The following is a 12,953-nucleotide window of genomic DNA, read 5'->3' on the forward strand; positions in this document are numbered from 1 at the left end:
AAATTACTTTTATACTGTCAAGAGGCTTAGAGGAAAACTGGAAAAGTATATTGTGATTACTCGGTATATAATTACATAATGTCTAGGGATTGGACTCTCATAAACTATCTCATTAGGCTTAAGAGGACTCTAATTATACTTCCCCAATTCCATTGATTCTTTACGTATTTTGTTTTACGCTGTTTCATTTGATTCTTTACGTTTTTTTATACGGACCTCCTTTGATCGATTATCTCACGCAGATGATCCGGTCTCCTACTTTTGTAATCATACATTGTTACATCTCACATCTCTGACAATTTTGTAATCACACATTAGCACTTTTGTAATCACACCCTCATACTAATGATATATGGATAAATGTTAACACAAGCCTAAACGATTGTACGTAAACTGGTCTATTTGACGATACAATCAGACAATATGGTGGCAATAATGACGTTTTATATTTTCCTAACCATTATTTTTTTGATATTGTATACACCCATTTGAAGATTAAAAGTATACGCAAAGATTCACATATGCAGTAAAAGCGACATAACTTACTTTTTCAAGATGAAAAATAATGATAGTATAATAAACTTAAAGCCACTTCATGAACTTTTGCAAGTATTTTTGCTTAACTTAGTTAAAACATTCTTGTGCCATTGCCATACATCCTAGTATCCTACTCTCCTACAAATGGAAAATGAGAATACATTCATTAGAATACATCAAAGATAAAATGAACCATAGTCTACAATAAAGGAGGGAAACAACATATACAAAATAAAACTTCATTAAAAATGCATAAAATTGATGAAAATATGAGGATGAGGATAGAGAGTACGTATATGACGCCATGACGGAAGAGTATATACTTCCTTCTATTCTAAATAAGTGTCTCATTTGTCATTTTCGTCGATTCACATAACTGTCCCATTTGCCATATTTGGACATGGTTTTTTACTTTCTTACCCTTAGCTCTTTTCTTTATTTATCACCTCAACCACCCCTAACTCATCATATTCAATACTTTTCATTATTTAACTCTTATATTCTTACCCCTATACAATAATTTTCATTATTTTAACTATATTTCTTAATTTTCGTGTCATTGTCCAAATGGAACACTGCCATTGTCCAAATAGGACATTTATTCGGAATAAGAGGGAGTATAATATAGCAAGTTAGAAAACATGCAAATTAGTTAGGAAGTAACTTGAAAGTATGATTCTAATCATACAAAATTTCTTGTATTTTATTCATAAGAAACATATGAGATGTAAAATTGTCTTAATTATCTGTTTGTTATGCAGTTTATTGTTTTGTCATTATTATTTTATTATCGGTTTGTTATGCAATTATTATCTGTTTGTTATGCAGTAGTTATTAAACGTTGGAAAAAAAGCTTCTATATAGATAATATAAATAGATAGATTATTTTGTTTGATTTCCATTAGATTTGGTTTCGATTATAAATATCCTTTGTATCCATTATGTCTTAGGGCGTTTTATTAATGAATTATTTTTTTCTTTAAAAAAAAATACGATCATATCCAACTACTATTTATACCTCTCACGGATAAGGGATAATCCACTAGTTGTGGACTTGTGTCAAATCAAACGTCTCTACCTCTCCCGCAATTTTAGCTTAATTTAATAATACTTAAATTAATCCTAATTTTGCTTCAGATCAATCATTAACTAATTTTCCACCGAATTAATCGCATTAATTACGAATTAAAATTCCCTAATTAATCCTATTTCTCTCTCTTCCAAATCCTTAAAATCAACGAACTTTCTTCCTTTTTCCGCCATTGTTGCACCTCGAACAAGCTCCACCACGAACAATTAATGGCGAAACACGAAGATCAACCTGTTCCGATTTACTCTTCTCTTGATGCTGTTTATGGCGATGGTTCTCAGCTTGATGAAGCCAAAATTCGATTCGATAAAATCAAATCTAAGTTTACTGACGTTTTTTCTAATCCTCCTGACGTTTTCGCTCGTTCTCCAGGTACCTTTTGTTTGATTTGATTGATTTTGTATTGATTGATTGGTTAATGATTAGTTATTGAATTTGATTTCGTATTTTGAAATTATTTTCGTTTGATCGTGTTTTGGTATTAGTATGTCGTGATCATTTGTTTATCTTTGCTTTTGGTATCGTAGTTACGAAAATAACCTAAGTTGTATTCATGATCAGTTAGTTTCGTGTGAGACTGTTTACGATTTACTACAATGTTGTGTAAAACGAATCCATAATCACCTAAATTTATAAAGATAATAAATTTAATTGGAAACAAAAATTGAAAAAGCGGTTCCCAAAAATCTGACTTACACAAAGTCTTGCGTGAGGCGGTTTTATACCAGAATTTGAGATTAGCACAAAGACTTGTGTGAGACGGTTTTATGCAAGAATTTGAGATTAGCATGTTTTAAAAATAGAAAGGTAAATAAACTCCACCAAAGTCCGATTTCGTTAAAATAAACGTGGACGCGGGGGCCAAGGTGGGGGATGGTGTGAGTGTTGGTGTGGTATGTCACGATGATAGGGAAAAGGTGTTGTGGGGTATTTCGTTAGTGCAGGATCAATACTGGGATCCACAAGCAAGTTGCGGTACTGGAAGGGATTAGCGAAGCAGCGAGGTGGAGGCATGATAAGATCGTCTGGAAAGTGATTGCTTGCTGGTGGGGGAGGCGCTTAAGAAGAAGGCTACTGGGCTTTCGTTAATTTTGGATGATATTTTAGCTTTATGTTAACTCTTTTACTTCTGTTTTTTGGTCTTTTACTAGTCGCATAAACAATGGTGTTGCGCATTGCTTAGCTCATCTTTTACCTAGAGTAGTTGGTAGATCAGTGTGGTCGGATGTTTTACCACCGATTGCGAACAATGCTGTTATTCTCGATTCTCTTTTAATGCAGTAAGGCCTTCGGGGTTTCCCTCAAAAAAAAAAATGCCGCTTTTAGGGAATGAAATAGGCAAACAAATGATTAGAACAACAGGAATAAAGTGAGTAAATGATTGGCGAGGGAGTAGGATGGCAGATTAAATTTATATGTGATTGATGCATAATGTATTACTCAGTATTTGATTGTAGATTACGATGATGATGTGGTATATGTTTCAGGAAGGGTGAATTTGATTGGAGAACACATTGATTATGAGGGTTACTCCGTGTTGCCAATGGCAATACGACAGGATACAATAGTTGCAATTCGAAAGAGGGGTGAAGGCGAAGAAAAAGTGCTTCGAATTGCGAATTTGAATGATGGGAAGTATTCGATGTGTACATATTCTGCTGATCCTAATCAGGAACTTGACCTGAAGAATCTAAAATGGGGTCACTATTTTATTTGTGGATATAAAGGATTCTATGAATTTGTCAAGTCGAAAGGTGTAAATGTTGGTGAACCAGTAGGACTGGATGTTCTTGTTGATGGAACAGTTCCCACTGGTTCAGGATTGTCGAGTTCAGCTGCATTTGTTTGCTCGGCTACAATTGGTATAATGGCTGCTTTCGGGGTGAATTTCCCTAAGAAAGAAATTGCGCAGCTCACTTGCGAATGTGAGCGTCATATAGGAACACAGTCTGGTGGAATGGATCAGGCAATTTCTGTTATGGCGCAAACTGGATTTGCAGAGTTGATAGATTTTAATCCTATTCGTGCGACTGATGTGAAACTACCTGCTGGGGGATCTTTCGTAATTGCGCATTCATTGGCAGAGTCCCAGAAAGCTGTCACCGCTGCCACAAATTACAACAATCGTGTTGTTGAATGCAGACTTGCTGCTGTAAGTGTTGTCTGCTCCTATTTCAGTCTGGGCAAAAAAAAAAACGCTGCCTTTCCTATCTCTTTTATTTTGTTGCAAGTCCTGAACTTTAAACGAGCCTTATTTTATGCAGTTGTTGAAATCTTTTTGTTAATGCGTTCATTATTTACATTGCAGATTGTTTTGGGGATTAAGCTTGGAATGAAAACAAGTGATGCAATCAAGGTCAAAACTCTTTCAGATGTTGAAGGCCTCTGCGTGTCTTTTGCTGGAACTCGTGACTCTACTGATCCTGTCCTAGCTGTAAAGGTATTTTCAACATGATGTATTATCCTGCTACTAAATGATGTTAGTTATAATTTGATTGCATAATCAACTTTAGTGACATGTTAAATACGGAGTACTAGTGGCTGGAAAATTAAAACTGTGCATCCCTTCATCATAATGGATAGTTTCGTCCTTTCAGATAAGAAAGATGGTTATAAGTAGCTTTAGGTGTGTAGCAGCGTGGGTATATTCAGTGTTGCTTCATCTTTTTCATTGATTTCCATGAGACGGTTTGGTTGCCATATATGTCTGGTTATTCTTAATTTATGCATAATTGAATATACATTATTTCTTTTTTTGGTATTTGGAAAAATTTCCTTGTGACTTGAGCACTGATTTAATTCAACTACCTTACCCTGTTTTTCCAGGAGCACTTGAAAGAGGAGCCATATACAGTTGAAGATATTGAGACGGTTACTAAAGAAAGTTTACAGTCTATTTTCAGTGACTCTCCCACCTCTTTGGATGTATTGAAGGCGGCCAAACATTATAAATTGCATCAGGTAGAGCACTCCGTCTTACTTGTTGTGTTTGCTTAAAGTTGACATCTGTGGCGTTTAGATGATATGACAGATTTGACACTTTGACATACTAAATCCAGTCTTTTGTAAGTAGCAATTTATATAGCGGGTGATTCTCGTCTACTTGTTTTGACAATGTTCATAAACAGGAGGGCTATTCTCCTCAGCCTATGTTGATGGCTATACTTGTTTGATGTGTTGATCGGTATTTGGTTACAGTAGATATCATTATGGCCTCGGCCCTCACCCATACCTGAAATTTCATAGCTGGTAGGTTCTTTAGAATAACATTTTGGTAGCTTTTTTGTTCTCTTCTCTATTACCACCATATGGCACCATATGCGACCCTCCTGTCCTAAATCATTTCGAATCATTAGAATGGTTAGCGTTTTGTATCAAGTAATGTCTCTTTATCTTTTATATTGGATAATATATTTTGGCTGTTTAAGTTTTAATTTTTTAAATTCATTTTAATCTTACCCTGTTAAACTGAAAGAACACCTATAAATGATTTGAATCCTTTTCAAAATATGACATTTTCTAATATTCTTCTCAGAGAGCTGCTCATGTGTATTCCGAAGCTAAGAGAGTGCATGCTTTCAAGGATACGGTGTCATCAAATTTAAGGTCAGACTTTCTTTGAAATTAGCTAAACAATTTGAAAATTTCTCCACTTGCATGCTGTCATCATGCTTAAGCCTGCTTGTGCAGTTGATTTTGCTTTTGTTTAAGATGCAATGAAGTATATGTATTGCCATTAATATACTCTCGCTAATCGCTATACATGAGAACTTATTTATTGCTTAATACACGATAAGTTTTGTAGTGAAAAGTGAAAACATGACGATGGCAAGAATGCTACATCATAAAATCCCTGTATCTTTACAGCTAGCTGGAGAAGGTTTTATCTTAGGAGCAAACTTGATCCTTACGATTAGTCATTGTTTCCATTGCAGTGACGAAGATATGCTTAAGAAACTTGGTGATCTTATGAATGATAGTCATTACAGCTGCAGTGTTCTTTTCGAATGCAGGTATCAAGCAATTATTTCTTCTTAATGTTTTAATGTCTTGCTTCATATATAGATCCTATATATGTCTGTTTAAGCCGTCCTCTTACAAACAATTGCTGGAGTTGGCTAATGCGATGTGACAAATTAGGAGTAACTTGGCTCTAAACTATAGCTTCTAGGTTACGAATATATGAAAATCAAATGCTGAGTATAGGTATATAGTTGAACATGCATGAGATACTCGGGTGGGGGCCTGGTGGGGAAGTTGTATGAATATTATTCCCAGGAATAAAGCTGCTCGGCTAAGTTCAGTTGAGTTGTTTCCGTCTAAATAAAAGAAACTTAAAATCACTATGACGATGGAGATGCAGAAAACTTGGAATCAGAAGGCTAATTAGGAGCACTTGAAATCCACTCATTGATGTGCGTGTTTTTAATCCAGGTTGTCTAATTCAATACAAATATGCAACATCCGGTTCATGATACGCTTGTTAAACAGTGCCCTTATATATAGATTTCTACCAATCACCATGATAAAATAAACTTGGAACTGTATAGTTGACTCACAATTCGCTTGCTTGAGAGTCTCATAATTCAATTTCTGATTGATTAATGTTTTAATGTTGCTTTAGAATCAAGTATCCATAGTTTTATGAGTGAATCGACTTCTCTTATTTTAGTTATGTTGTTAAGAAGCTTGCTTCTTTGTGTCTTAATTACGGTGGTGATTGTCAATGTAGTTGTCCCGAGCTAGAAGAGCTTGTCAAGATTTCCCGTGAAAAGGGTGCTTTAGGAGCAAGGCTCACCGGTGCTGGATGGGGTGGGTGTACTGTTTCGTTGGTTAAAGAAAGCATAGTACCTCAATTTATCCTTGATTTAAAGGTATGCTCTAACTAAATATAGTATTAGATTTCAAAGTTCTAATCAAATTATCATAATTTTGGCCAACAATTAATATATTTTTTTTATATTCCTTTTCGCAGGAACATTTCTATCGATCTAGGATCGACAAAGGTGTAATCAATAACAATGATCTAGGTCTATATGTCTTTGCTTCCAAGCCTTCGAGTGGTGCAGCTATCTTCAAATTTTAGCATCTCTTATATTATATCGTTCATTAGTATGAACGCAAGTTTTTTTTTCTTTCGTTCATGCCTCCACATTACGTCTGCAAGTATTCAAATACTCCGTAATGAATAAGTTGAGGTTTATTTATCTACTCATATTTACAAAAATCAACTAAAATATTTAATTCTTATGTAGTTGTGTTAGATGGTCTTATAAAACCCGTTTGTATTCAAGTTTGGGTTATACGCGGCCACCACGTCGGTATACTCAAACACCTTTGTTGCTTCATTCATGTATGGCCTCAATGGACACGCAACAACTGTAATCGCGTGCATATGTTAAAGAGAACCATGATGTGCTTAAATTATGGATCAATTGCATCACATTCTTTGTTGTATGGGTTGCATTTTATATTGCCACTTTTTTTAATATAATTGTACTAGTGAATTTCACCCAAATTTTAAGTACTAAATTCATTTTTATTTTTGCGAGAATACAATTATAATATTCTTCTAAGCAAGCTCTTTGTTTCAAAAAATTTAAACGAAAGGGGTCAAACCTAAGACTCTTATGACTCCATCAATGTTGTCTCCATCTTGCTCTAAAATGAGGTCAATATGGATTATGGACGTATGGCTTCCCTACACTCAAATACAAATTTTTGTTTAAGTCAGACATATCGATTTTAAATACTAAAACAGGTCAAAAAGTTAACTGAGACGGAAAGCATATTGCGATATTAGTGTCTGGCTAGGGAATGACAAACTCTTGTCATGTGAGTCACATCTACCTGTATAGTTTGGTATTTAACACGTTTTACTTTAAAGACGAATATCACCTTGGTTTTTGTGGCATCATGGGCTTTCTATTTTGATATGGGTAGTTGAGTCACCTTCGTTTTTTTGTGACATCATGGGCTTTCTATTATAAGTTTATGGCCTTCAGAAATTCATCTGAACATCTGTATCTTCTTTCAATGGACATGTAGTACCATACTTTTAATTAGTATGTGTATGTTCAAAAATCCCATATTTAACCGGTCTCTTTTAAAACGGATAACTAGTCTCTTCTAAGACGCATATATCTGTGTTAAGTTAAAACGGGCTAAATAACATCTCACCTGCATTGATAAGGCATTTTTCGCTAATCTCTATACATTTTACTTTTGTCTTAAGAGTTCCTAAATAGACCGCCTGGAACGACTATTACCCTCCATGGTTTCCCCAGTTTCATTTTTTTGTCCTTATTCAAGACCTCGTCCTTGTTAGCTCTACCAATAAATATTGTCTTAATTTATTATATTTTACCCTTTTTAAATTTAGAACGAATATTCTCATCTTAAACAAAAGAATTTGTGTTTTTTATTGGCACGCTTTCTAATAATATTACTAATCCAATCATTTTAGTCAATTCAAAAAGGCCAAGACAGGCCTTGGCGTATTGGTTGAAACGGAATTATGTGAATGTATCACATATTCGGATTTCCCTTTGCTTATATTGTACTGATATTGCACCTTCTCTAACACAAAAATTAACTTTCTAGGGTTTAATAATTATTAATGTTTTGCCTGTCACATATACCAAATGGCCCAAATTTAAGATAAAGTTAGATTATGATTTGCCTCTTAATTAGGTATCATGGATTCATGGCCTTACAACAAGGCAATTTGTCCCAAAACCTCCCAACACTTGCCCATTCTATTAACTTTTGTTGTTGTTTGTTGAGGGTTAACTTAGATATGAATTATGAGTTTATGACCCCTTAGCTTATCCTTTATTGTGAGGAAGCTTATTAACGTGCTCATGCTTACAAAATCTTGAATAAACATAGTCCAATGTCGGTTTTGGGTATCTTTCATTATTTGTATACCTTAGTGCTTTTTATTTGAGGTCGTGTCTTTGGTATACTATTACAAAGTTGCATGCTAACACTCCGTTATAGGCCATGTTGATCGGACTCGGTTAGAACTTAGAAGTATTCGATTTGGATGCATATTTAAATGTCGGATTCAACTATTTTTTACTCCGTAAAAAATAAATCATATTTTATTGTAGTCTAAAATGAAATGTTTGAGTGTCCTACTCATGTCTGAGTGACCACTATCTGACAAGGACATGTGAGGTAATATTGAAGAGTCCAAGCAACACAGATTATAAGTATGACGGTATGATAATGGATAGGTTTGGACAAAATCATGCCGAATTGTTATTAGAAACGACGATGATTAATTAATACTTAGGATTCATATGCAACGGGTAAAGTATGTCATCTCAATGTCCAAAACTTTGAATCCAACAACATCAAATAATCCTGAGACATAGCACATGTTCGGAGTTTATACAAGCGATTTGGTTTTGAATCTGTTTCACTTTTCATGAAGTTAGACCTATAGAATGTAGTGAACATCCGCAAAGGTGAAGTTCCCCAATTCACACACAAAAATTTGGGAAGCTCCCCAAAAGTAACAAAAATTGCCTTACTTTTTTGTTGAGGACCTTCCCTAAAAACAGTGGAACCCCAAAAAATGGAGAGGTTGGTGCAACAATAGGATTGCTCATTTGAGGAAAGAGAAGGCAAAAGGGGAGCTTATTTCCCTCCTTTGCGAATGCTCTGACTAGAAAGACACTTATTATGACCTACTCAATCTACCTAAAACTATACTCACTATCACATTATTTGTTACACCAATATTTACTGATTTCAGCTCTATTCGTCTCAGCAAATTTCAATTCAGCTCAGCTCCGCTCCATTCAACTTATTTCAGCTTAATTCAGTTCAGTTTAGCTTCATTTAACCCCAAAAAATATGAACCAAGAAGCTGGAACAATTCAAAGGTTTAATTAGTGAAATAACCTGAGAAAGTGAGAAGTAAAGGCAGAAGTTATTACATAAAATAAATAGTACAGTACTACCTGAAATCTGAGGATACTTCTTGTAGCATGTCTCACTTCACTTGCATCTGTGTTCTGAAAGTCAAAGCTGTTTTACTAATAATTTATTTTACTGCGTACGTACATTCGATTTGTTTTAGTCAATGCAATAATATAAGATTTGAATCAGAATCAAGTAGTATCTGATCAGATGTAGTACAACAATTCATTAATTTTGATCCACTTATTTCGCAATAATACGCACAGTGCGTGTTCACTTACATATTACCCCGTACATTATTACCTGATTCATTAGTGTTGCCCAACTTATAGTAGAACAATTTATCTGGGATAAAATCAATTTACGATGAGACGGTCCGTCTCTGGTAAGGCGGTTTAATATAAATTTATTGTAGAATCACATTTTGTTTACCTAAATAACATCAATTAATATACTATATAATTGTATTACAACTGATCTTTTAGAATCCGAGTTCTGTACTAAAATTTTCGAGTTTTGTTTTGAAAAATCTGAGTTATGCTGTAAAATTCCTGAATTCACACACTTAAACATAAAAAAATAATTAAAAAACTCATAAAAATTACACATAAGCTCGAATAAATGTATAATAGTTGTACAATATAAACTTATTATATAACTGAAGGTATATAGTAGTATTTGTGAAATAACACATAAAGGTAATTAGCAATCAGCCAATCACCTTTACATAGTTAAATAATACTTTTGTATTTAACAAGTATTTGCCTTTAAAAAGACCCATTAATTAAAGTCATATATACTCCTAATAAAATCTATCCAAGATTGAGAAATGCACGTTTTTTTATGAGGTATTAGGATCATATGATAGCTGGTTTTGCACAAATTTTTATGTAAGACAGACGTATAAAAGGAACTAAAACGATAGTTTTGCTTGTTGTCAGAAATTAAACCATTATTGCATCTTCTTTTTATGTCTTAAGTTGCTAATGTAAAATGTAAAGTTTACATTAGTCAATTCCAAAGATTTAACTATCTTAAACCGTGGTCTGCAGGCTATCATATGTATTTAGGGTTTATTTAGTGCATACCAAAGATAACGGCTGCGAATTCCTCGTCACCAGAAGAAAGAAAAAAAAAATCAAGATTTTACTAGAATTAAAAATAAAAAGTTAAAGTTAGTCATCATTTTGAAGTGCATGAATTATATCGTTAATGATCATTTTATAGTCATCAATGAGATTCTTAGCATTTAGCCTTCAACGACAATGTATAAATCATTTTTTTTTTAAAGTATATAATTTGTAACTTGTAAAGCTTACTTTAGTCACTTCTAATGATTATTCTATCTTAAATTGTGGTAGAGTATAAGTTATGAGACCGTAGCGGTGTTAAAACTAAGGTATTCTTGGATCGTTCTTGCATTGTACACTCGTATTCTATTTGGAATCCGAACCAAATATAATAGTGTGGAAATAGAAAGTTAAAATTATTCATGATTTTGAAATACATTCATGATTTATATTATTTTTTTTTATCATTTTATAATCATCAACGAAATATTTAATTTTGACTACAATGTATGTAACCTAACAATGCAATAAATTATTTTTATGCCTCAAACTGTTACCTCATAAGGGAAATCGTGTGAATTTTTCCATATTGTTATTGATCATTTTATAAATATAGTCATGCCTTTGACTACTAATGCAACCTAGCAATAAATGATTTTCATGCCTCAAAGTTGTGTGAAATATTGCCATTATAAGCATTCTTCATGAAGTCGTAATAATGTAAATAGACTACATACATGAAGTTGCATGCATGAAGTCAAACATAGTGTAATAATAATACTACTAGTATATACTGTAGTACATAAAATAAAATAAATTTGTTGAATCAAATCTGATGTCACTTGATTTATCAATCTAATTAAAATTGATTGATTTGATTATATATAGTACTCCACTGTTTTCTATAAAATATACTGTAATGTAATTAGGTTGGGTGGTTAGTCTAATTCAACCAACTATACAAACTGCCATTTAGTTAGTATTGTTTTCTGCTAAAATAACGGAATTTGTGGAGCTAACAAACAAGGTGATTCTCTACTTTTGTTGTACGTTACTTTTGTCTGTGGGTGCAGTTTCTTTTGTGGAAACTTTTTTTTTTAAGTTTCTGACGGGTATATTCGTGATAAGTTTGTGATGGGTTAAGTATTATCCATATGAGTACATAAAAAAAATATGGTGCTTAAGGAGTCACAGATAATGACTTGTTTTTATCTACTCTTGTGAGTTTTACTTGATCCGTCACAAATTTGGGACGAATATTGACCATTACAAATGAGAATTTTTTACTTTCTACTATGTTGTAATTTCTTTTTGTGCTACTAATTCAGTGGAAAATTAGCTCCTTCGATCATCAATTGATTTTTGATGTTCCTTCGATAACTATTTCCAACTCAAGAAGATATAATTATAACAACATAAATAACTAATTTATTGTATATGGTTTTTAAGTACTCGTACGATGAAGGAGGGTTTGAAAGACGTAATGACGTAAATAATTAATGTTTCCTTTGTTCCATTTATTGTATACAGTTTTTAAGTCCTCGTACGAATGAAGGAGGTTTTGAAAGACGTAATAACGTATACAATCAAATGATCAATACAATTTCTTATAAAAGGTTTTGCACTATTAGTGTAGAATCGCTTTACATTTTACCTAAACAGCCTCTCACATGTTATTTTTTAATTGGTTGCTAAAAAAAGTCACTTAATTCCTCCATTCAACTCCACTCTACCTATTTCTATTTTCTACACTATTCACACGTGCACATTCAATCTCGATTTTCTTTCAATACACAAGTGAAAATATATTCATGTGAGATCTTGTTTAATTCGTCTTTACGAGTACATTAAAAATATATAACTTTTATAATTTTTGGAAATACGTAGCTAACGATATTTACCGCGTAAAACACGCGTTGGCGAACGTGAAAAAACAAAGTGGTAGAGTGGAGTTGAATGGAGGAAGTATTTTTTAACTGCCTTTGTTTTAGTGAATGGTGCATAAGACATAAGAAGTGCGCCTTTGTTTTAGTGAATGGTGCATAAGACCTAAGAAGTGGTTGATTTGGGTTTGGAGGGTATCCTACCTAGTAGAGGCGGTCCGTTCCCGAAATTTGTAAATATTTAAATTTTAAATTGTTTGTCCTGATTAAATCTACTTCACCCTTTTAATGGTAAATCCTGCCAACACTGTACATAAGTGTTAGTGGAAGATTTTACACCAAGTGAACTAAAAACCGTTCTACACAATAACAATTTTTTAATCAAATAAACACAACAGATTAATTATCTTGCTTGTGATGGTCATAAGTTTGTGATCTCTC

General features: G+C 33.4%; 1 protein-coding gene across 1 annotated transcript; it reads left to right on the forward strand.

The window, feature by feature from the left end:
* The first annotated feature begins 1,591 nt into the window (after window positions 1-1,591).
* On the forward strand, window positions 1,592-7,070 carry LOC141656823 (galactokinase). Its single transcript, XM_074463877.1, has 8 exons — window positions 1,592-1,999; window positions 3,115-3,779; window positions 3,936-4,067; window positions 4,454-4,588; window positions 5,163-5,233; window positions 5,563-5,640; window positions 6,360-6,501; window positions 6,603-7,070. Exons 1-8 carry the CDS (start codon window positions 1,837-1,839, stop codon window positions 6,711-6,713), a joined length of 1,497 nt encoding a protein of 498 aa, XP_074319978.1. The 5' UTR covers window positions 1,592-1,836; the 3' UTR covers window positions 6,714-7,070.
* Window positions 7,071-12,953: the final 5,883 nt, after the last annotated feature.

Source organism: Silene latifolia, chromosome 5 (genome assembly GCF_048544455.1).
Source record: "Silene latifolia isolate original U9 population chromosome 5, ASM4854445v1, whole genome shotgun sequence".
NCBI classification, from domain to species: domain Eukaryota; kingdom Viridiplantae; phylum Streptophyta; class Magnoliopsida; order Caryophyllales; family Caryophyllaceae; genus Silene; species Silene latifolia.